This window comes from Pectinophora gossypiella, chromosome 10 (assembly GCF_024362695.1).
Source record: "Pectinophora gossypiella chromosome 10, ilPecGoss1.1, whole genome shotgun sequence".
Taxonomy (NCBI): Eukaryota; Metazoa; Arthropoda; class Insecta; order Lepidoptera; family Gelechiidae; genus Pectinophora; species Pectinophora gossypiella.
Genome location: NC_065413.1, coordinates 367,704 through 394,769, shown reverse-complemented (window position 1 = coordinate 394,769; position 27,066 = coordinate 367,704). Strand labels below are relative to the sequence as shown.

General features: G+C 38.5%; 1 protein-coding gene across 2 annotated transcripts in view; it reads left to right on the top strand.

Annotated features, from left to right (window-relative positions):
* Nucleotides 1-19,987: 19,987 nt before the first annotated feature.
* Nucleotides 19,988-27,066, top strand: part of LOC126370025 (collagen alpha chain CG42342) — a 238,784-nt gene continuing 231,705 nt past the window's right edge. The window contains exon 1 of one of the 2 annotated variants that reach the window (XM_050014647.1): nucleotides 19,988-20,490. In XM_050014647.1, coding sequence (XP_049870604.1) covers nucleotides 20,235-20,490 — 256 coding nt within the window. In that variant the 5' untranslated portion in view covers nucleotides 19,988-20,234. The remainder of the gene's footprint in view (nucleotides 20,491-27,066) is intronic. The other variant, XM_050014646.1, reaches the window with a different exon arrangement.

Here is a 27,066-nt window from a genome sequence, read left to right as displayed (position 1 = left end):
GGGAAGCATTTGGATTCAGCATTTTAATAATATAGGTTCGCGTTGGTCGGGCCTCGTGCTTGGGTTGCGTTTAGAGACCGAACCGGGATACAAAATCTTGATACTACGTCACGCGTTCTCCAAACAGAGCTATCACGGATTCGCGGTACGTGTATCATGCTTTGCAACCGTTTTTTCTGCAGAATAAACATCAATGTACATCAAACTTCGCATCGTAAAACGGTAGTCAGTTTACAGAATCGTACAGTTGGATTAGCTCCAAGACAATAAAGTGCGCGGCAATCGCAGCGCAGTGAAGTTTGGCAGCGGTCACACCGTAGTTGCAGCTGACAAATAAATACAGCGGGTATATACTGGTGCTGTGAAAAAGCGTAGAATAAGGAATAATACTACGTACAGAACGGCATCTCTCCGCACCCCGCCAGCGGCTGAGCTAGGTTTACTTTACCCCCTCTCGGTCTTACTTTAGTTTTCAATCTAATGGGCGTCACACGTCACACACACAGATGCGCAATGTGTAGTGTCTGTGTAAAACAAGGTTTTTGGAACGAAGTGTCCGGGGTGTGAAAAGAATACAGCATATTGCTCTGTACAATCATACTACCAAATATCTACTTAAATGTGAAAGTTTATGACAAGTTAACAACATGTATATTTTATTTTTAAATAGTGCCTATAAAATGTTGACCCTTGTTATTACACCCACGCATACCACATCTTCCACGCATTATTAGTCTGATCAAAATAAAGAGAAGCAATATAATTCTAAGGAATACATTCTAGGTACTTGACAACATAATTCTAATTATGTGATCTAAAGATATTTGGATATAGATATTTGCTTGATAAAGCAACAATTATTTTTATATATGCCTCTGCAATTACATTGTATTTTGGAATAATTATATACCCGAGTAATGAGAAAATATAATTATCACATTAAATCTCAACAGCGCCATCTATATTGTTTTAGGGCAACGTAGCCTGGAAAGCCCCTCTTTTATTTTTCTATTTGACATTTGTTAACATTGCATTAAATATGTAAAATTTTAAAATTACTTTTTTATATGAACTGCAATGTTTTGAATCTATTTTCTAAACCACATCCACAAGCTTCTTCTTTATCAACCAAAGAGAGCTTATTATGTGAGAGGTTATTTATCACAGGTTTTTATTTACCGAAGCATTACTTATTCCAGCAGGTATTCGAACCGATGATGTTACAAATAAAAAGCGTTTATAATAAACTGCTCTATCTGTGACTATTAAAAGCCCAAATACACTCGTTTCGTAAATAGCCAATACGAAACCAACGAAACATTTTTGTCAATTTTCACAAGCGAACAAACACACCTTAAACATCATCTAACGAAATTCTTTCAAACATAATATCACGAACCATTGACCCTTCAGAAGTAATAAAAACTAAAGGAAAAAATACTTGGCCGATAGAAATAAAGTTCCGATAAGCGGGAGCGGCAAGTGAGTGGAAAATTTCCGTTTTTACGGCGGTCCGGGCCGGACCCCGGACGGTGCAAACGCCGGAAACGCCGCCATTTCCGGAAGCCGCATGTTGTGACCGCTGTGACGGATGTACAAAAAATAGGTTAGAATATTCATATTTGTATCACAGTTTTAGGAACGTCTAAATGATGCCAACATTCAAAGCTAGAACTGATAATGGGCGGTAGATGCTAGCCTTAACGTACGAGTAATTCCTACCTTCTTTGCAGTATCAATACTGAAATCAGAAATTAAAATCATTTATTCAATGTAATTATCATGGATAAACTTGTTGAAGGTCATTGTAACATTTTTGAATTTACGTCATTTCGCTAGGTGTTATGGCTGAGGAGAAGAAATGACAAGAAATTGCAACAGCAACACATCTTTTAAAAACCAATGAGGGTATACATTACAAGTTATTTAATAACTAGAGGAACACATTCAATACCAGACATTTTTATCATTTAGGCAGTCATTAATCTTATAATAAGCTTTTTTACATAAAGTAAGCTTCACATGAGCTTTAAATTTATTTTCTGACAAATTTAAAATGATATCTGGTATTTTATTGTAAAAAAAAAAGATTTTTTTTAGGACACGTCTTCAAAAACAAGGGATGGTTTTTAAATTATTTTAAAATATACCGGGGCGGTTAAAAAGGCAACATTGAAGCGATTCATCTAAGTAAACAATATTGCTATTTGACATTTGCTGACATTGCGCACGTATTTCATATGCGCAAATGTCAAATTGCAATATTGCGTTTTAGATAAATTGTTTCAATATGGCCTTTTCAACTCCCATGATTAGCAGAACGGAATGTTCTTGCATGGGAAATTAATATATATATTTTTTTTCTTTTTCTATCGTGTGTGTATTGCGAGGTGGATTACCAACCTCATCAACCTTGGTGTCAGGGTTATTATTGCGCCGCCATAAGCCGCTGACATGACTCATGTAACGACAACATACTTGCATCAGTAAGTAATAACCGGGACCAATGGCTTAACGTGCCTTTCGAAGCATAAGATGATCCATCTTACTTTTGGACAATCAGGTGATCACCCTGTAATGTCCTAACCAAACTAGGGATCACAAAGTGATTTTTCCCACCGGGATTCGAACCCGGGACCTCCGGATCGTGAGCACAACGCTCAACCACTGGACCAGGGCGGCCGTTATTCCTAACTCATGTATAGAAACAATCTTAGCTTTGATACTATACTGAAGCCCTGGGATGTAACTCTATAAAGTTGTCTATAGTAGAGCAGTAGTGATAGTAGGTACCAGTGGCCGGTCGTGGTTTATACATCAGCGAGGATAGTCCGGACGCGTCCAATAAACCGCTGATAACACTCCCGCACACTCGGCCCGATTCCTTGCCGGAGTGTGGTCTAATCTATAAGTAACAAGCGATGTAATTAGTACCTTAAACAAGTTTAGAAGTAGATACACATACACACACATACTCACGCCTATTTCCCACCTGGGTAAGCAGGGACTATACGTAGAATTCCATTTGCTTCGATCCTGACACAGTTCTCTTGCTTCCTCCACATTCATCAATCGCTTCATACACGCACGCCGGTTCAGAGTAGATCCTATTAAACCTTTTCTAAGAACATCTCCAATTTGGTCAATGTAAGTCCTTCTCGGTTTTCCTCTGCCAGCTCTACCATCAAGTTTCGCTTTATTATTTTAGCTTTATTAGCGCTTTTGCAATTCTATTATCCTTCATCCGCTCTACGTGTCCAAACCAACCTAATTTATCTAGCTATAAAAGCGTCCAATCAGCTCGTGATAACAAACACTTCAGGACTTTTATACCATTCCCGCCGAATATATACATTAATCAAATTAAGAACGCAAAATAGATATTATACTTTTGTCCCTGCATTCTGAAAGCAGTCTGAAAAATATCCCCTCAGTATATGCCCTGAGCCAAGGTTTGCATCCAACCGTGCACCTTCAGGCCTGTTGTCTTTTTAGTACCGGGAGAGCCCTCAATGTTCCCGATTTGTCCGGCCAATTAGTTCATGTCATCTTCTTCAACTTAAATAATCATTAATTGGTGACCGTTTAGACGGTTCTGATAAATAATACCGAAGAGGGTAGTTACACTCACAACATAAATAAATAAATAAATAAATAAACATATTTTTATAGTGAGAACCATTAGCCTCGTCAGTTACTCAGCAACCAACATGGCTGCAACGCGAAAAAAAGTAATTAAATTAGTAAAGTTATTTTGCTTTTTTACCTTATTAAAATGAGTTTATTTATGTGAATCTGTTGGAAAATTATATTATAGAATTATTTACATTAAAATATTTTAATACAAATGCCTGTCGCCGCTAACTTGGTAACGTTTTGTGAACTTATTGCCTCTTTGGACGTGGAAAGTGTAGTCTTCTTTTATTTGAGGTGAGGTGCTGTGCACACTTTAATGACCTTCCGTCGATACTGCGGGTCAGGACACTGCGATTGATAAGGTTATCAAGATAGTAATATGTTTTTAAAATGACTTGATAATTCCAAGTTTAAAAATAGCGTTAGGCTTTTTAGACGTGAGTTACTGAAGATTTGCCTCAGATGTTATTAAAGACATGGCTGAATAAATTATGTCCGCTGATGGCTCTCAACCGGTACAAAATTAAAAACAACATGCCTGAAGGTGTCCAGGTGGTCACGGCCCACTCTTATATTTGTAACGAAATGCACTATTAAATACCTATTTAAAATCAGGATGTCACTTTTTCGGGTCTAAAAAAATACTGTGCCACGGCTTAGGATCTAAGAATATTTGATGGAGTATATGTATAGTGCTGTAGTATGCGAAAACATAACAGTCTTGGTCGATCAGTGGGGATGCGAAGCTTACGTCTCGGTCTGATTGCCGGAAAGAGATTGCTACTGAGCAATAAGGCAGCCTATTGTACCGTATGTTTCTCTTTAGTGTCCGTATCTTTTGTTACCTGTGTGCGTTATAAAGTATTTATGTTATGTTAAGCGTAGGTACGTCACCACACTACTACATCTGATGGTGTTTTTAATTACTTCAGTTCCATTTTAAATTATCTTTGACATTGACATTTAACTTGATGGTTCACGAAATGTGCCCTAGATGGCGCTGATATGACAGTAAATTAAATTCGACTTTGTTATAAGTGATTTTACAAATCAAAACTATGCGCGTCGTTTTATACGCGTGACTACTTAGTGTCACAGGTTCGCTACCACCTAGAACCGAACATAACATAACATCACGCCTGTATCCTCGATGGGGTAGGCATAGGCGCATAATCGATACACCCAACCACCTCTAGAACCGAATCAATACGGAAATGTGTGTTTTATCAGGCATTTGTCATATTAACAGCATATTAGTAACGTGTTAGTCCACAGAGTAAATCAGACAACTTTAAAAAAAAAAACAATGGTAGAAAACTATAGTATAGTAACCTAAATACCAGTACAAGGGTTCTCGCAAACGCATTCTGTAATAGAATGCGCATATCAGTCGCAGGCTGCGGACCGGAAAATGTAGTTTGCACTGTACAAACGCGGGTTTTTTTGTTTTTAAGATTCCTTAAGAGCAAAAATGGAAGCTTTGCATGTTCACTATTGCTTGAGTCTGTCACATACACCATTCAAAATACCTGATTACAATGATAACTGTTAGATCAAAACATTATATTAATACGTCCTGTAATTCTAATCTTTACTTCTTTTTATTTATTCATTTTGGTTATTTTGTTTTATGGGGCCTTTGGTGGTTCAATAGTAACCCTGACACCAGGGTTGATGAGGTTGGTACTCCACCTCAAAACCCACACGATAGAAGAAGAGAAGAATATTTTGTTTATTTCAACAAATCTTTTAAATTTATAAATTTTATCTAACCCTAGGTAGAGAATTGAACGCTGTAACCATCACATGAGGAAAATCTAAATATACATTATTCTTTTGACGTAAATACTTACTTATTAATCATCTGTGTTAATTTGTTTTGTATGTTTGTGTTTTGTATGTTGTGTGCAATAAAGTATATTTGATTTGATTTGATTTATTAGTACTGAACCCTAATAGCGTACCCGACTCCCACTTGGCCGTTTTTTTTTTCTATCCAACACATCCCGTTTGCATGCCCAGAGTAGTATGTAGTTGGACGGTTGTACGGGCTAGAATGTACTCGCAACGAATACTGCGGTCTTGAGCTAAATGCTCGAGCTGATACTTTTACGAAAGTAGTGGACGGGAATTTTAGTTTTTTTTAATAGAGTATATCTAACATAGACTTTTTCTTTAGTTTAACATGCCCTGGAACACAGACCACGGTCATTGGTCTTTCGTTACGACGACTCTTCTTACTTAGACAGGGCCGAGTTTCGCGCCCATCTGGGCACCCTCAGGCTTGTTGTCTTAAATTTTATACCGGGTGATATACCATAGCCCTCCCCATTTGTTCGGCCAAGTAGTTAATGCTATTTGCGGCAAATCCACCATACGTCATGTGAAAAAATCATTAAAAAACACACAATACATAATAATTACTAGAACCACTCTCACAAAAGAAATAAGTTCAGTAAACGAAACAGAACTCTTTAATTTTATTTTCCTAAATTTGAAACATTTTTTGATTATTATAAAGACTCACACAACAAGTTACTTATTCCTCCAAAACGGTTTCCGTTTTCCCCAATCTTGAAAGAAGCGTTCATTTTTGCCCCATAAATATTCAGGGGGATTTGGGTATTAAGTCAAAATTCTTATTTTTTTCTGTCATTAGCCTGCTTTATTATTTAGAGAGGAGGTTCGAGGGAAGCTAAGACCTCGTGAAATTCAAATCCTCACTAATTCCTCGTTGCTTCGCTTCATTTTTTCTCGAGTTCTTATACAGTTTGTTGTGTAATGCATACATTAGGAAACGTAATGACGTAGCAAGATTTAAATATTATATTCTTATATAATTTGCGGCAGCGCTGCTATAAAATATATTAGGTACCTTCTTTTTTGCATAAAGTTTTTGCACATAAATTCAAATTACTTATATATTTTGTGTGGCAGATTAATCATCATTATAATTATTACACAATTTACACATGTCATAACTACTTCGTCAGCGTGGGTTAGATATTATTTTCAACTAGATACTATTACGTAGCACCGTACGCTACGTGCACGGCGCGTGTGTGCCGTGTGTGCGTGCGTGCGTGCGTGCGTGCGGTGCGTGCGAGTGCGTGTGTACCGTACGCAACGTGCACCGTGCGTGCGTGCCGTGTATGCGTGCGTGTGCGTATGTACCGTGCATTACGTGTTACCGGCGTGCGTGCATGAAACGATTAATGAATGTGGAGGAAACAAGAGAAGTATGTCACGATCGAGGAGAATGGAAATTCATAGTCTCTGCTTATCCTGCTTGAAATAGGCGTGAGTTTATGTATGTAGATACTATTACACGTTCCCTAGACAAGGGATTTGACAGACAGCGGGACGGGGCGGACAACAAATGGATCCAATAAGGGTTCCGTTTTTCCTTTTCAGGTTTGAAACCCTAAAAACGAAAGCGACAGCATGTAGTCTAGGTCCGACCTGACATTTACACTCGCCCTCTATAATCCGGCACTCAAACGCCGTCTGATTGTGATCTAATTACTGACGCCTGCGCAATTACGCGCTAATTACAAGATCGAGTGCCTCTAAAAGCATTATGCTGCGATATTAGCTTAACTTACTTCGTTATGTCTTCTCGTCGCTTCTGTCTCTTGTTTAGATTGTGACTGACATGGAAATTATGTCCTGCTTTTAATGTTGCCCGTGATGTGATTCGGAAGGCACGTTAAGTCGTTGGTCTCGGCTATTAGCCCAGAAACACCTCGCGTCATGTTGAACATAATCCCTTAGTCGTCTTTTACGAAATGCTCGGGGTTATGGCAGTTGAATGCATCCTATGTTGCACAAAGAACGCCAAGGCAATTTCTCCAAACTGGGTTCGTTGCCAAAGCATCGCCAAGTGCGTTAAATCTCATACATTCAATATGAACAATTTGGTGACATCGCCTTGGCGTCTCGGTTAAGGTCTTATTGGTACTCAAACCAAGAAATGACATAATTTATTTCTGAATCACAATTACCATAGTCGATTATTTTACTTTATCCATACAAAAATACTTCATAATTTTTTTATCTGCTTTAAAACATTCACAACACTATTATTATGCATTATTCGCATGTAAATCGAACCTTTAATTCAAGAGTTAATGGAGGGTAATATAATTTGCGGTTCATACGTTATAGTGACGGTAATGAGGGTAATTGAAAACCGCGTCACGTGATTTAGGGGCACGAATTAGCTGTGACATTAAACTATTTGCGACATTTACTATTTAGTTGTGCATTTGATAGCATATAAGGTGCCTTAGCCAAAATGCAAATCATTATGACAAATCGACAGTGACAGTGATAAAAATGTATAGGATTGACATAAGGTGACCAAAAAAAAAAACAATCAAAAAAAAAACAACAATCACAAAAAAAGAAAAAGACCTATAAAAAAACAATCCAATAAAAAACCCTTAAAATCCCCAACCCTAACCCTATATTTTTATCATAAAAATGTAAAACACACTTGGCTCGACTTGATTATAGACGGCGATACGGTTCACCTATCACGTTGGTCTAACAGAAAGCTCGGTGAGGCGTGGGTACTTAGTTCTTCTTGCGATGGATTTACTATAAGCTGCAAGTCCAATCAGTTTCTTGCAAAGTAATAGATTTACTGGTTGCACTTAAGACCTCCTGTGTCTTGCCGTGAAACGAACTTACGTGTCGTTTCCACCACACCTACAAAAACATTAATTTTATAATTATGACGACTAACGATTTCACCACTGTTTTACAAATAACTCGCTAGCTCAGTGACCGATCTTTTGCTCTTTGATTGTATCTTTGACTATCCTAATCGGGATATAGTCGTAAGCTTATGTTGTTATTTAAAAATTAATGGGATTGACATAAGGTGACACCAAGTAACATGTCAATCTCATAATATAATATATGCCGTCTCGCTGGTCATATAATATATGCCGTCTCGCTGGTCACCTCCGTTCTTGAATCCTCGCTACATTGTGTTTTGTTAGTTCGATAGCATGTTTGATGAAGGAATGTGAGAAGACTTTTGAAAGCATGATGCCTGTAAGCTCCATTCGGGAATAATTCTTGAACTCATTTCTTTTTTTTTTGTGTGTCGTGTATATTAAGTAATTTTAAGAGAAACTTTGTAACAGCTATGGATTTTTCTGTTATGTTACAATGTATTTTTTTTTAATAAATAAATATATTTATCACTGTGTCGATTCTCATATTCGTTTCCAACTTAACCAAGTTGCAAAATCATTTTTTCTGTGATGGAACAACAGATTTATTCCGGTTTTTTTTCTTTATTTGTGCTGTAAGGCCTTCCTTCTTGTCGGACAGCAAAGTGGTCTTAGTTCCGTAGTTCATTTAATCCTTTTGAGGTTGGGAACCCTATAAATGACCGTATTCAATAATAATTATCGCAATCAAACATCATGTCAACCACTACTTAGTACTTACCGGTCACAACACGGCATAACTCTCAATTGCGACGATTAACTACGTTCCCGCCTGTCGTTGCTCGCATTATGGGCCATTTGCACGCAGTAAATCCATATTAGCCGATACTACAGGCAACGCCGGGTAATTCATATGTATGTGCGTGTAAGAGGCGAATGATGACAAATGGTGTAAAAGCCTACCGCCAAAGTAGTTTGTGGGAGGGGTTATGGGGAGGTTGCTAAAAGATTTTTTATCCGTATAAAGAGGTTAAGGTGAGAGCTGTGGTAACCTTCTGTGTTGTGAGGTCGCAGGTTACAATCCAGCTCGGCCCTAAATTAAATGATTTTCTGATTAATATTTGGCCATAAATTATTTGGAACCTATCACCACGTGTATACGGCTACAGAAATCAATGCCATAATCTTTTTTATAAAAAAAATAAGAAACATAAAGATAAACTCACTCCATACACCTTCATGCACGCATAAAATTGCAATCAACCTCTAATACAATCTACCCCTTAAGAAGATTACATGCAAAAAGTACCCAAAAAAAATCATTAATTAAATTCCAAAACAACGAGGGTAAAACAGGAGCAAGTGGAAATTCCAATCAAAGTTCAAAGATTCCAAATTGAATTAGGAGTTTTCAAAAAGAAGATGGGACATGGGTAAAGGGTACGGACTCGGGCTCAAACGTAATCCGATAAAAAGTGGGAGCGGCTTAATAGGCATTAGCCAGTCTGGTGGACGCGAGTACCTGGATGTGATGCTGGTAGGAATGTACCTAGCTGTGTGTTGCAAGGTCGGCGAAAAATTGATGAATTCTTCCCAATTCTGTGACGAACCCTCCTGTTTTTCTGTTTTTGCTTATGTGTGGCGTCCTTTTATAATAAATTATTGTATTTCTTATTTTTATCCTCAGATCAAAACCCATTTTTATTAAGTAATAACTTGATATGATTGATGGGTTTCAGTGTCGTAATGTAAGAATTTTATAATCTTTTGTAATGAATGAATAAAATAAATAAATAAATAAATAAATAACTTCATGTCCACAAATTGACAATCAATATAAACAGAGTCCTTTATTTATGGGGAAAAGACGGGCTTTATACCTATTGATAAATTAATATACGTTTCGTTTGATTTTGCTGTCAAGAACGTGATAATTTGTACTCACATGATAATTTGCATTTCTATAATAAAACCATAGATTTAGGATATACGAAAACATTCTAAGCCTTTGAACGAATTTGTACACAGAAGAAAATGGATCTAGTTGCTATTTATAAAAAAATAATAATACTATTAAAAATATATATTTATATAAAATCAGCCTTTTTACAACTTTCATTCTAACTTGGTGTCGTTTCCTGGCAACACTGACGCGGCTGGTTTTTTGTCTGAATTCCATTGTGCAGGGCTTAGGGATTGTCGGAAAATTGAGCGAACAAAGCTGGGATATGAAATAGTTGAATCCCGTACCAAAATGACACAGTGAATAGTTGGTACATACAACATATTTATTTACTTACGAACATCCATACTTATACGCTCTCACTTTGAGGTATCAGGTTCGAACCCAGCACAGGCCTAAACCAATGATAACCGAATTTGTTTTCGAATTCATGTATCGATCATAAATGATTATCGCGTGCTCAGCGGTGAAGGAAAACGTTGTGAGGAAATCCCACAATCCCGAGAAATGCATTTTCGGAGGTATATGACCTAACCTGTACTGGGCTGGTTTCCCTTCGCGGGTTGGAAGGTCAGACAGGCAGTCGCTTCTGTAAAAAACCGGACCTATCAAATCTTCAGGATAGGTAAGCGGACCCTGTGAGAAACGGGATAATGCTAGGGGGTTGATGAACATCCATACTTATAATAATATTAGATACCAAAGTAAATCCGTCTGTATGTCTCTTTCCATGAGCATAAGCCGGTGAACCAATTTTATAAATTTTGGCATGATGATTGGTTGTAACCAATGAAACAACATGGAATCGTTTTTAACCCGGAAATTATCCCGTAAGTGGATGAAAAGGGGGACTAAATGGGACATAAACTCAGATGGCGACGAGTGCATGTATATACTATGCCTATCACTTCAGGGATACAGGCGTGATGCTATACAGGGTGTTAGTGACACTGTAACGAAAACTTTCAGGGATGATTGAGACCATGATTCTGAGTTGATATCAAGTGGAATTTTCCGTCGTAAAAGTATGGAACCGAAAATAATTAAAAAAAAAACAAAAGTTTTCATGAATTTTCGGACTGAAAATTCCACTTGATATTAACTAAGAATAATGAGCTGAATCATCCCTCTCAGTATTCGTTACGATGTCACTAACACCCCATACAAGTACATACAAGTAGGTATGGGTTTTAGTGACAACGTAACGAATACTGACGGGGATGGTTCAGATCATTATTTCTTAGTTAATATCAAGTGGAGTTTTCCATCGCAAAAGTATGGAATTGCAAATAATTTGAAAACACTAAAAAACATTCATTTTCCGACGGAAAAATCCATTTGATATCTAACACCCTGTATTAAATATATTATGTTATAGTTGGTTCGACCGTGTAGACTACAGATATTAGAAAGTGTAGACGTACTGCCAAACGGCTCACCACTGATCACGTTGGTCGAACAGAAAGCTTGGTGAAGCGTGAGTGAGTCAGTTGATCTTGCGATGGATGGATGCTCTGACTAGCCCAATGGGAATACAATCAAGACAAGTAAATCGAGTTTGGAATTCATGTTTGGATCATAAATTATTATCACGTGCTCAACGGAAAACATCGTGAGGAAACCCGCATATCTGATGAAGTGCGTTTCGGAGATATGTGACCTAACCCGGCTTTTCAGGTAATCGTTTCTGTAAAAAACCAGACCTGTCAATTCTTCAGGTTAGGTAAGCGGACTCCGTGAATACGGAATCACGCTAGGGTGATGGTGAATTTCGCTAAACAAATCTAAACGCTGTAAAATTGCATTATCTCACTCTAAAACAACAGCAACGATTGCCTCTACTATGAGTATTATCCCGTATAATGTGTATTATTGCAGTGTAGTAGACCGTACGTAACGTAACGTGAAGTTTAGTTAAGTTATGTAGATTGAGGTGGAATGGAAACCCGACATAAGGCTCCATTCACATCGAGAGCTTGGAACTGGAAAGACGATGTGTAGACAGGACACTAAATAAATGTAAAAAATAAAAATTTAAAAAACCCCCGACCAGAAAAAAATATGCTAACAGCAGACTAGCTCAGTGGTTCCAGAAAACATTAGTGTTTCAGATGTCAGATCCTACATATGCTTGCAAGCAAACTGAGCGAGTAACATTCCTATCATACTTAACAAACGATCTGATGACCTTGAAGACCTGAACCGATTTCCACCAAACATAGCTAAGAACACTCTCGACTGATATACCTTTCAAACAAACAAAAAACGCATTAAAATCGGATCATCCGTTTGGGAGCTACGATGCCACAGACAAACACATACACAATTACACACACACACACACAGACACGTCAAACTTAAAACACCCCGTCGTTTTTGCGTCGGGGGTTATAAATATAACTTTTGTCGACCGATTTCTGGAAAAAGTTTAATTTATTTAACTTTAAAAAAATATTATAATTTACAGAAATAGACCCGTACCTTCATACAAAAGGAAATAACTAAACAATAAAAACTAAACGATGGAACAATGCCATACAAGGACACTAAGTAAATAGAATGACCAAATAATTATTAATGCAATGAATATTTGAATTTGAATTTGAATTCTAATGAATAGAAGGGGCTAAAAGACCACATCGAAGCAATTCATCTAAAAAAGCAATACTTATTGCTATATTAGACGATAAATGTGTGCATCGCGCACTTTATATGCGCAAATGTCAAATGCCAATATTGCTTTTTAGATTCTTCTTCTTCTATCGTGTGGATTGTGAGGTGAATTACCAACCTCATCAACCCTGGTGTAAAGGTTATTATTGACCCGCCAAAGGCCCCTGACATGGCTCATGTTACGACTACTTACTTACATTAGTAAGTAGTAACCGGGACCAACGGCTTAACGTACCTTCCGAAGCACGGATCATCTTACTTTTTGGACAATCAGGTGATCAGCCTGTAATGTCCTAACCAAACTAGGGATCACAAAGTGATTTTTGTGATATGTCCCCACCGGGATTCGAACCCGGGACCTCCGGATCGTGAGCCCAACGCTCAACCACTGGACCACGGAGGTCGTCGCTTTTTAGATGAATTGCTTTGATGTGGCCTTTTTAATCACAGCTCTTTCAAATAATTAGATCATCAGAATCTTTTGAACACTCGAGTTGTGAAGACATGTATCAAAACTATAGATCCCAGCACTGGACACATATATACGTAGCACATTTCACCGTGATTTTATTTTTCTCATTTCCTCATTTCTGTTGTTATGGTCTAGTGAAAGCATAAACCGTGGATCGAGTTCCGAACGGGAAATGAGACGGAACTCCTCAGAGCGCCGGACACTGCTATGACAGAGGTTGCTTAAGATGTACGCCAATCGTTACTGCACGGGTTATGTTATATAGACGCGACACATGTCGCAGGCGTCGACCAATAGACTTAAGACAATGTTATCTATGTTAACCTGTGTTAGTGTTGTTACTGTGCACAGTTCACCCTGCTGCGCTTATAACAAAACATTCTTGTGTGAAAATGAAACCAAAACAATATATTTGTTTAGTCAAATATATATGGGGGACTGTCAAAATTTAAGAACACTCAACAGTAGCGACACCTGGTGTGAGATATAGGATGTTTTTAATCTCATTGGTTCTTTATGTGTTTATGTGTTGTGTTCCTTTTTCTGTAATAAACTATTTCGTCGTAACTTTGTAACGTACTCTAATAACCGATGCCCGCATTATTGTCGCGTGCCGCGTGATATGCCATCCATGCCGCTGGGCTAGATGAGTTGTGAATATTGCGACTGCATGTTGTTGAAACTGCAATGAACTTGGTTAAATTCAATCTCGTTGGCTTGAAGATAACTTAAGTCTCGAACGTGACACGTTACTACACTGTACTTTATTGTTAACTGTATTTGGGAAATTGGTGAATAGGGTAGTATACAGGGTGTTAGTGACGTAGTAACGAAAACTTTGAGGGATGATTGAGACCATGATTCTGAGATGATATGAAGTAGAATTTTCCGTCGCAAAAGTATGGACCGTGTAAAGTAAACAGAAAATAATAAAAAGAAAAACAAAAATTCTCATGAATTTTCCGACGGAAAATTCCACTTGATATCAACTCAGAATCATGGTCTGAACCATCTCCCTCAGTATTCGTTACGGTGTCACTAACACCCATACCTACTTGTATGGGTACAGTATGTACTTGTGCGGGGTGTAAGTGACATCGTAACGAATACTGAGGGGGATGATTCAGCTGATTATTCTGAGTTAATATCAAGTGGAATTTTTCATCGCAAAAGTATAGAATTGAAAATATTTAAAAAAAAACTAAAAAAAAACATGAATTTTGCGACGAAAAATTCCACTTGATATTAACTCAGAATCATGGCCTGAATCATCCCCCTGAGTATTCGTTACGATGTCACTAACACCCTGTATAACTGACTAGTTATATTCAGTGTGTCGATACAGTATTATACGATGCTTATAATTCAAAGTTCTAGTAATAAATACTAACAGGTTCTGGGAACAGCTTGTATTTTAATTTAAAAAGGGAAATCCGCCATAGCCCTGTTCGGAGAACGCGTCACTTGCGTCGTAGTGTTACGGGTTTGAATCCCGGCTCGGACTCTATACCACTGAATTCAATGTTAGAGTTTGAATTAATGTTTGACTAATATATAATTGATATCACGTGGTTTCCAGGATTTTTCATAGGCAATAGGCTCGCTCTCTATTATATGAGACTTAAATATAGCTGGCGAGGAGTGATATTATACACCTCTTCCTACCCCTTCAACGATTCGTGATGCTATGTTTAGTTATGTTATTATTAAAGAACAATTACTAAAAGTATTCGCCCTGCTCAGGGGTCTTAACCAAATCGACATGTCACTTTATGCCAATCCCGTACATTTTATTTGATTACACTGTAATCGTTTGTAGCTTGACTCTGGCAATAAATTTATTTTATTCTTATTCTTATTCTATTCTTAAAAGTCAAAATTATGTATTTTTCTTTTACTATTTACTAACTTATTGTTTACAAGTCCAAAATGGATATATAGTGGAGGTTACTCGGTTATTCCGCTACAAAAGATAATCTCCATACTAACCTGTTCCGTGTCAGCACCCTTATCACTTAAGTTTCTTTTAAACAAAGCCCTAAAAGTGTCAAGTGACAGTCCCTTAGCTAAGTTAGTGACAACTTGAACTTATCCATATTTGCATTCGCCGCTTAAAATATCAGACGGCACATCTCGCTTGACCTTCATTTCAAAGGTTATAAGGTTACTCACCGCTTGAAGTTAGTTTTTTCAGATGTCAAGTGAGAAGTTTGTCGAAAATTGCTCTATTTTTTTGTGAATTGCCTGAGCTATTGATGCTGACATCTGCTTTTAATTTAAAGCTAATATATTTATTTAAAGAGTAAAGAAATGCTAGTAAATCTTTTCAAAAAAGTTCGTGATATTTTATCTTAGGACCAATTGTGTCGTTCGTTAATTTGTAAGTATTCGTATTGATAACTACTGTGAGTTTATGTACGTACATAATTTATTATTCAAAAAACTAAAATACCACAAAAACCTCCAAATATGGCTATGGACGCCTTCAGTTCCTGTGACTTGTCTTGTAGTCCTGCCCATCCTTGTAACACGTGAGGTCTGTTAATAGAAACCCTACACAAGGGAAATAGCGTGAAGACGCGAAAACAAACCCCGAAAACTGTCCAAGTCACGTCCCTTTCCCAAGTTAGTGACAAGAGTAAACCCTGGCCATATTTACACTGCCTCAGGTGCCAGTTTAATTAACCCGGGTAATTTGGATAAAGCTTGGCGATGTTTTGGAAATTAAACGTGTGGGTAATAAAATCTCTTTCCCTCTGGGTTCACATAAATAACTTACAAGGTGGCGTGGTGTCAACATAGTCTCAGGTGGATGGATGGTGGATATAGCTTTTACATTGCGTGTTGATTCTGTTAGCGTCCCACAGGGTTCTATTTTGGGGCCCGTAGTATTTATAAATTTATTGATTTGAACGCGAATGTCGAAGGTGACTTTATTTATCAGTTAATTGTATCAACTTGAGATTAGACACACCAAAAAAACTAGCAAATTCCTTGTAACAAGGGACCTTAGTCAAGCTACAAACGATTACAGTGTAATCAAATAAAATGTACGGGATTGGCATAAAGTGACATGTCGATTTGGTTAAGAATACTTGCCCATCTTTCTTTTAACATCTTGTAACTCTGCTTATCTCATTACATTTAAAAAGGTAGATTTATGTTCCGAAGATTTCACTACCCAAACGGTAATGGAGCAAAATATTGCAATATTACCAGCACGCACCATCCCTGATTCAAGGGTGGCGTCGCTGCGTGAGGCGCAGGAATTTTAATCTACCCTCGTTAGACGCGACACTGGCGAGGTTGTGTCGTAGCAGAAAGATAACAGACGGTACACTTAGTATAATCGCCTACGTACCGTACACATCAAGACGATCAAAATGACTATTTTTGTATTCAGCATGGCTCGCGTTTCACCAAAATGTCACCTGTGGCAATTGACGATGCGACTTATGTAGCAAAAGCAGTTGAAAAAAAGCCATGACTTTATATTAATGATTCGGGTTTCATTGAATGAGTCTACGCAGACTTTTTTAGTCCTTCGCATAGTCCATAATATGATTCTACCGCCACATGTCATTCTATATCTTATGTTAGTGCTCGGATAGCGGACGTTTCTGTGAGAGTCTTGAGTTGATTAGGCTTGTATGCAGTGAATCTGCTGCTTTGTTGTACTATGACAGCTGCATGCTGGGAATGTTATTTCGCACCTAAAAACCTAACGAAATGTAACATTTCTACACATTCTTTCACGTGGAATTAAATGCCGCTGTCGTTACGAACGTCGCTGGGATCGTTTCGGCGACAGGGACGCCGGCCCCGATTTTAATTCTGTAACGTTTATTTAGTTTGAAGTGTAAATTAAATGTTGGTAGAAGCTGTTTTGCCTATTTATTTAATTGTAGGGGGTCGTGTTTTGGTAAATATATGAGAACATTTTGAATTTAATTAGATTCAACCTTAGTATTATTTTCATGCATCGTAATTATGTATGTTATGTTTGTATGTATGTTGTATGTTAGTGTTGTTATGTGAGGTTGGTAATCCACCCCACAACCCACACGATAGAAGATTATGTAAGTCTATCAATCCTATACTGATACTTACTCTATACTACCCATACTGATACTTAATCTAGTTTATTATATCGGTCTAACAGAAAAGCTTATATCTTGTGATGGATGTGCCTTTGACTACCCATTCGGGATATAATCGTATGATAATTATAATGTTCACGTTAGTAATTAATATTTTTGTACTTGCCCCATTATGATAATAATCACAAATTCACTATAACATCGCCGTATAACTTAGAAGTGAAATTTTACGACAAGCAAAACAATTCCAACGGACAGGAAACTTAGCACATTTATCGCTCAAAGCCCTGCCAAGTGCAAGTGCAAAGCCATCTTTCAAAATCGGAATCTATTACAATAGCAGGTCCAAATCCAACCCGTCCCCGGCTTACCTGTCTCTGTCTACTGCCATTTGTCACGAGCGCGAGGTATCACATTATCGCGACAACTTCTATCCTTGGGATACGAGATCCAGAGATTTATTCGTCTAGGACAGGGTTGTTGGGGGAGGAAAACACTATTAGAGCTGAAACGATTGTTAAATTGTCAAGATTTTTATTGCGGAATACAAAAGTGTCAATAATGCTTTGTTGAAAGTTGCACAGCATACAGCTGAATGTGTATCACTCACTATCAAGGCATTGCCATGTAGCGTCCAATTGATAAGTGATGTTGCTTATTTACCTTAACCCACATGTTTGTCGATCGTTCTGGGTTTTAATGGATACCGGTCCAAATATTATATATTATTTTCATAGTATGTAAATAAAGAATATTGTATTGAATTGAATAATATATTCTGAAAATAAAATTACTTAAAATGTCCACAGGGACAAAGGATGATGATAGAATAGCAACCCATTAATAATTTCAGGCATTTTAAAACGAAATTTGTACCTACAGTGTTTTTTTTTATTATTAGATTGATGTACTAACATTCAAGCGAACACAAACCAACTTACTACGGATAATATAAAATAACAAAGTTAAAGGCGATTACTTTCATAAAGTAGAAAACACGAGGGACGTGATTTGCGCAGCCCTGGCCTAGGAAGGGACGCTCGAAGGGGACGATGCGGCCCCAGACGGCCAAGACTAATGTCCCCTGAAGGTTCACTTGGATCTAGTTATGTAAATGGAGATCAAGCAAAACTTTTTTGCTGAGTTTTAAACTTCCAAGTTGGAACCCCAATCCGGTGATTAGATATGAGATTGAATGCTGACAGCGAGAGCAATTTTGATGAAGCCGGAGTAATGTTCGGATTTGTTCTGGAGATTAATAGTATTAATGGATTCGGAGTCGCGTCAGTAGTTTAGATGCTTCACGTAATTTGAGCAAGTACTATAAATTCAATTAAACAGACGTATTGTTCAAACGAAGGAAAAAAGTAAGAGAAGTAACTTAGAATTAGCTAAGTACAAAGCTTTCCATTTGAGAAGACAAAAAAAAAACCATTACAAAGTTAATCTTCAAAGTAAAGTTGTTCCACCAGAGTGCAGCGGTGTTATTCCACCGTCTTGCATCAAACGGTCCCTGCACATTTACATTTTTATCTGCAGCCACCCTAAGACATTAGTCTTGATGTAAAACAAGAGACATTTAACGTCCTTAATTGTAGCACAGATCACTCACTACGCAATATACATGCAAATTGCCCAGTTACCGCTTATTGTCATGGTAATCTACTGCAGGATTGCTTTTTTAACTTCATAAATTTTAAGTACCAATTTTTTTTTGCACCGAGAGACTTAAATCTCGGAGAGTACCTTTTAGACAACATTGCAGCATTTTTTACTGAAACAAATTCTTTGGTTAACTTATTAATGTTCTTTTTAAAAGTTTAAATTAGTTAAAAGCAGTTTATTGTTGACCTTCGAAATGTGTGATATAAATAGCAATGTACAATTAAACCATTTGTATATTATTCAGCCAAAATCTATTTAAACATATTCCCAGCACTATTCTCAAATCGCTCCTAACTAAGTATAAACTTTTGATACTGCCAACGGCCCTGAATTACAGAACAAGTTTTCAACTAATCGGACACTTCAACTTGTTTGAACAACATCCGGAATGGTCGCCAATAATGTAAAATGTACAAGTGTAGAATATAAACCTATAGTATCACGTCGAACAACAATGTAATACGTCTATCAAAGTTCGGTAGGGTCCTTCAATCGACGCAACTAGAAGGGCATTAGCGGAGACAGGCCACATCCTTTCCCGAGGGAGCGCGCGCGCAGCTAGTGTCGAGCTGATCCTTTCGCAGTAAGCACGTGCCTGACCCCAGGGTGTGAGTTGTACACTAGCTGGAAAGAAAGTGCCCATGACATACCCATTCCATAATTGACACCTGAGAGCAAATTTTATAATTTGATGAAGTTGTTTTTTCTTCCATATCTTTTTTTTTTAAAGTAGACCAGTATGTTGGCATGGGTTCTTATTTTTCAAACAGCCATTGTGTTATCTTACATCCCGATATAAATCGTCAGGTCTGACGGAGTTGTTTGTATCTACGAGTGGTACCAAGTTCTAAACAAAAGGATTGTTCATTCAATAAAAGTATTGTGATTCTGGAATCTGATGATGCCCTCGACGGTATAAGTTCTGTAAAAAGAAAGGAACGTTTATTCAATTACTCATTCTGGACTAGAACATTTCTTGAAATTGTGCCTTTACCTATAAGAGTGTGATTGTGATATGGATGTAAAAGTTTCCTAGCGAGATGGCAAACGTAAAGAAGTCAGATAGACAGTGGGACGGTATTGTCCTCAACTGTGTGGTTTTGTGGTGTCTCTGTGTGGTGACGGTGGTGATATGTGGCTACGGACTGTACCGCCAGCATCGCCTGGAGATGCGGGTGTTGGTGCTGGAAGAGGAGCAAATGCTGTTGAAGGCGGTGCTCCAGGAGCGGAGCCCGCACTCCGAGGAACTGCTTCGGAGAGAGACCAGAGACGCCAATGATTGCGGTTGTCCAGCAGGTCAGTGATAGTCTTAGAGATAAAATAAATAAATACCGTGTATCGTCAGATGTCTTAGAACTCGTTGTTGTTTAGTTTTTAATATTTATGCAGTCAGCAAGAGGTGCAAGAGGTGCACATAACGGTATGGTTCTAGTTGATGTTCACACATTAATATTTCTAGGTTTTGACAGATAACCAAAATAATAGAGTCATTTGTTATATGCATCAAGCGTTGTAAGTACTCAATCACTATTGTAAAGCATTCAGGCTGTGATGTGACGTAATTAATCGGTGTCGGGTCCCACAACAATCGCAGCCGCGTCCGTCCGACACGCCGTAACTGCGACCACTTTACAATATCCGCCCATAAACTCAATTGGGACACCATCTCCCACTTCAACATCCAAAACACAACCCACACACATTAAAAATAAAGTCCAAACTATCTCCCCAGATTTAACTCTCTTACGCCGTTACGGCTCCCGATTGTATCGGACGGGACAAATTGTAATGCTCTATTGTCACAGCCATTAGACGTAATGGTTCAATAAGGAGTATTGAAAACGTTCTTTCAGCCGGTGGCCAGGCCTACAAATCAGCCTTTATTCAATTTACGGCCGTCGCAGGGCCGTGCGAAGGGAAGGCTGTTGACCTCCACCGGATATTAAAAATGGCCCTTTAAATTACTTCAAAGATTTCTTATCTATTGGACGTTTCCTTTGACAATCAATCGCTCAATTGAGAGAGTTCAATAAAACGTCATCATTCGCCCCCATTTTGATGGTAATGGGGAAACTCTGGAGGGTCAACAGAATTAAGTTTGATGAGATTCTATCGGGAACAATGGGGTGGTAGTTGAAAAGTTTTTTTCAGAAATCGCCAGACACCAAGGGGCGCTAATTACTTGCCTTTGTTTGGGGCGCGAAATAAAGGTTTAATTGTTTGAGTCGGGGCGCGGCGGGTGTAAAGTTGGTCTGATCCCGTGTTATCTCCGGCGGCCGCGCGCTGCGCCGCCGCCGCTTCACTACAGTTCTTGTTACTTTGAGATTTGATTAGTGAGAAGAGGAACTTTTGACGCGATCTTTTGTTGCCGCGCAAATGTCTTTTGAGCACAAAGTATTGGCGTACTGACAAATTTACTCTACATTTTGTGCTCCTTTGGAAAAGCTCACAAAATTGGTTTTATTGCCTCAAGTTGTTCCAATATTTTAGATTTTGTACGAGTAAGTGCTCGTGGTGTGTGGGTTATAACTGCTCTCTTCGGGGCTGTTAACCCACATGCAGCGGATGAGTTTCCTTCCGCATTGCCAATTCATCACAGTAGGTATAATATGTAGTTTCGAAAACAAGCCAAAATAAGCCATTCCAAATTACATCACTTGCAACTGTTTTCACGTTTTATTGTCAAAAAATAGTAAGTTGTGTGTATTTAGGTAGCTAAGATAACATTTTTCATGATTTCATTAAAGCAACTGAGGCACAATTAAAAAAAAAACATTAAACTAGGAATTTTCTTCGGTTTTGCGTCCTTGGAGCAGAACACTAATACCTCTGGCTAATAGTCTCCATGAAGTAAGTCAGCGAGTGTGGTGTACACACGGACTTTGAAAGACCTCAAGTTTGTAGACACCTCAGACTCTCGAGTTTAACGAGTCTAGAGTTACCTTTCCCCGTATGGGCGTCGCCGCATCAGATGCTGGACGTTATCAGCGCCTCTCCTTGATGTGGCGGAATACAACCTGGGGTTCAGGATTCGGGTTCGGAATTTTGGTTATTAATGGGTATGAATGACGTGTTTGACAGTTATTTTGAGTTAAAACACGGGTAATTTCCCAGCATTTTATGAGGGTACTACATGGTGAAGTATGGTCCATGTAAGTGTGCTCATGTCCAATGATGGAGCAATTGAAATCATATTCAAAGTATGATTTCGAAATTTAAAATTGACGCATTTAAACCAAAGAGTTTAATTTACATAGGTTTCAATTGACACTTATCACTATACAATAAATACAATTTCGGAGGTACTTTACATTCCTAAAGAACATGATTTATGTAAACCAATTCCAACTAAATATACGTAGGTAAAGCGTGTCGTAATCACCTGCAATTAAGGATTCGTTTTAGATTAAAATCATCGAATAGCTAACTCAGACTTTTTTAATTAAAAAATATTTAGCCACATTTAAAATGCGTAATTTGCTGAAAGGAAACTGGCGGCTTTAGAAAATAAAATCGGCTAATAAATTGAAGAACAAAGGAAGAGGGTCCGGTTCCGGGTGTCCGGACTCCGGTTCGTAAAATACCGGATCTGCTATTTTTGTAAAACAAAACCGTGAAATCGGCAGTTACATTTGCTTAATTCCTCGTTTGTTTAAGTAAATATTTTTTTTTTCGTGGGTATTTTTATGTGTTAATATTTATAATTAGGAAAAAGATTGACAGTAACAAAATTTTCAAAATTTTTTTTTTTTGAAATAAATTACTTACGCCTATAAATAACTTGGGAAGAATCATTTTTATTGCTAAATTTTTATTTAGCCGTGGTAGCCTATTTGGATCAACACTTGACTCTCATTATGAGGTTGCAGGTTCCAATCCAGAGAGGGTCTAAAGCAACGAATTTCAAATTTGTTTTCATATGTTCAGCGGTGAAGGAAAACATCTAAGGTACGTAACTCACATTCCGTAGAAATGTGTTTCTAGAGGTAAGTGATCCCTAACCTGTAATTAGGCTGATGGTTGGAAGGTTGAAAGGTCAGACAGGCAAGCGGTTGTGTAAAATCTAGACCTGTCAAATCTTCAGTAACTTTGGCAACGGACCCTTTGAAAACTATAAATATGAAGGAAATAACGGATGATGATTATTATTTGAAGATTAATATTGCTACGGCATTTGGAAAATCGTAGACATGGCTACGCATTTCAACGTTGACGTAGCATCGTAGCACTGCTACGATTACAGTCTTCATTCTACTCTTATTGCTACTTGCAAAGGAATACTACTACAACTGAAATACGAAGCGTATTCCAGACTTTAATAAGAAAGTTGTATATTCTTCTCGCAAGTTAGGAACGCACTTACTGCACTGGTGAATCACCAACCATTTTTATAATCCAAAACGGAATGCAGTGCGTTTGGAGTCGCGCCAAGTCTCACAATATCGGATAGATTTATGTGTAGATGTTCTGTGACAAATGAATCGTGTTCGGATCTTATAAATTCGTCTGTCAACGTCGGAGTAATGAGGAGGCGAGATGAGCTTAGTTGGTTGTCACCGGATTTCGGTTTAAATATTGCTTCGTTGCGATGGAAATGGCCTTAGGACAGCTCTTAGTAATTGTTTATGCTAATGATTTAGATATGCGGATTGGAGATTGATGTTCAGATTTAAGGCAAATTAGTTCCTTAGATTCTATTTGAAAATGTATCCAAGTAGCTTTTTTTTTCATATTTGCTGCGTGGCTACGACGCATTTATTATATCATACTGGTAGTGCCTGCATAATGACATAAGTGTATACTATTTGAAGCTAAATTCTACTCCTATTCAACGTATCCTTAAAGTTAGTCATAGAATCAGTTTTGAATGGAAAGTTCTACTTACATCCCGACGTAAAAATGTCTTTATAACAAATCGTTTCACTGGTATAAAAACACATCAAACAGCTCTCCCCACAATCTACCGGAGAATGTATGGAGTATACTCCACCCCGCTGCTCCACTGCGGGTTCTCGGATAAAGCACCTACAACAAGGGTTTTGGATCGTATTACCGACACTTGATAAGCCTGTAGACGCGGCACCGTGCAGACTCCAGTCCAGACAACCAAATAGATGCCTAATATTTATTCGTATAGAACTCTTTCTAGGCCAACCCCACCTGTGGCGTGCCCACCGCGATCTAATGTTTTAAAGAAAGGCCAGGTCAAGAGCACTAAACGGGGAATGGAGCATACTCCAGCAGGCCGCTGCAATGCGGATTGGTGGAGGCATTTGGTGTAGTAGTGACCATCTTACTTTTTCGGTCAATCAGATGGTTCAGCATGTTAGGTATATCCCAGTCCAATAAAGGATAGTCTCACGTAGTAATTTTGGTTAGTGTCCCCATTGGGATTTGCACCTGGACCTCCAGATCGTGAGCCCGACACTAGACCATGAAAGCTGTTCGGCAGGCTATATCTGACCTATTTGTCAGATGTGTTGCAGAGTCCGTTTTTCCGTTATTAGTAGTCTAGAGGCTGTGTCGTCGGTGGCTACGTGCTATCCCAAGGTCTCCGGGCTACTGCAGAGTATAGGCTACAGTATTGCCGACTGCAGCCAGAACCGCCCCGGGCGAAGCCTCTGTTTTGCATCTACGCACTAGACGGGAAATCGTAGTGGGAACTTTAGTTTCCTTAAATAATACAACGCATAGAATATCACGCATTTAATCCCTACTGGGGTTGGGCAGAGGTACAAGACGTTAATTTGCAGCTAGTCCATCATGTTAAAAAAGACGCAACCTCCTGTCGGTTTATACGACACGACGGAAGATAAGCAGCTGAACGCGTTTTATTTTTAATCCGTCCTTACTCAGAATACAAGCAATTTATTAATAATAGTGACAAGCATAACGCAATACAATAATGAATACTTTCTTTCTTTAAATAAATTTGATTACGTGTTGATGATGTGGTTGATTGTACATGTACTTATGTAGAAATATCCTACACCTATTGTTAATATATCTTGTATAAATGTTTGTTATCCCATGAAAATAAATAAATGTCGCGATTTATCCGTCCAGTGCGTAGTCAACAAACTTACTCTTAAACTATCTGTGGCAAAGTTCCCACCTACACCGGTACGTTAGACGGTGGTTGCTATGGCAACCGCTCACCGTTCAACTTCCACACACCAGTTATACTCAGGCGAGAGTTTATTAAAGAAATATATGCACTCCTACTCGCAGTCCTTTGAAAAGTTTCTCTGGTGCTGATACGACAAGATTTACATACTTGTTCATGACTGCATGAGGTCACGTCCTTACATTAAGTGGCTGAGCCACAAATAAACAAAAGAAGTACAAGATAGCATCACATACCATAGGACGCCTATATTCCCGACGGGGTAGGCAGAGGTGTATATTTTTCGTTTTTATTATACACTCACACAAGCATTTGGAAAAGATGGACTATGTACTACGGTTACATTGTGTCACTTTAGTAACTATTCACTATATTGGCGGCTCAATAGTAACCCAGACACCACAGTAGATAAGGTCGGTCATTGACCTCACAATCCACACGAGAGAAAAAGTAAATGGGCCATTGCGCAATTGCCAATAGACTGAATTGAATTGATGAGATTGGTAATTCACCTCACAACCCACACGACAGAAGAAGAAGAATAGACTGATTCCGTTTCAAAAGTGGCGTGTTGTCTTCTGATTACTTGTGGATCTACTTACCCCATTAAGAATTAAGGGCATAATTACGGACGTGAGTTTTCATATGTACGTATGAGTCCTTACTCCCAGTTCAGCAGAGTAGTTTTACTGCGGTAAAATCGATCGATTGTAACGTTTATCGGCTGACGTCGTGGATGGTAATGGAATGCTTTGTTGAACGTGGAACGTTCTCGAAGGGTTGATGTTGATATATTTTCCCTTTATGAAACTTGCGAGTTGTATGTGCGATTGCTTTGTACCCGATTGAAACGTGTTAAGGTGTTTCTTTATTTCGTATTCGACATTAGGTTATCGGTATTGTTGAAATTGCTAAACGAAATTATAAGAGGTATGTATGTATCAAATTAAATACAGGGTGTGAGTGCGAAGGAAAATTCCACTTTATTTTAACTCAGAATAATGAGCTGTATACTATGGGTCTCGTGAGGAGGCTCGGTGTCGCTCAGCGGGCAATGGAGAGAGCTATGCTCGGTATTTCCCTGCTCGATCGAATCAGAAATGAGGAGATCCGCAGGAGAACTAAAGTCACCGACATAGCTCGAAGAATTGCAAAGCTGAAGTGGCAGTGGGCAGGACACATAGCGAGGAGAACCGATGGCCGATGGGGCGGAAAGGTTCTGGAGTGGCGACCACGCGTCGGACGACGCTCAGTGGGTAGGCCCGCTACAAGGTGGACCGACGATCTGGTGAAGGTCGCGGGAAGCCGCTGGATGCGGGCAGCGCAGGACCGATCGTCGTGGAGATCCTTGGGGGAGGCCTATGCCCAGCAGTAGGCGTCATGCGGCTGATGATGATGATGATGAATGAGCTGAATCATCCCCCTTAGTATTTGTTACGATGTCACCTACACCCCGTACAAGTACGTTCAGGTAGCCATGCCAGTACGTATGAGTGTTCGTGACACCGTAACCAATACTGAGAGGGACGATTCAGACCATGATTCTGAGTTGATATCACGTGGAATTTCTTGCCGGAAAATTAAAGAAAACTTTAGTGCCTTTTCTAATTATTTTCAGTTCCATACTTTTACGATGGAAAATTCCACTTGATATCAACTTAGATTTTTGGACTGAATCATCCCTCAAAGTTTTCATTACGATGTCACTAACAGCATGTATGTAAGTTTTATAAATTGACAAAGCA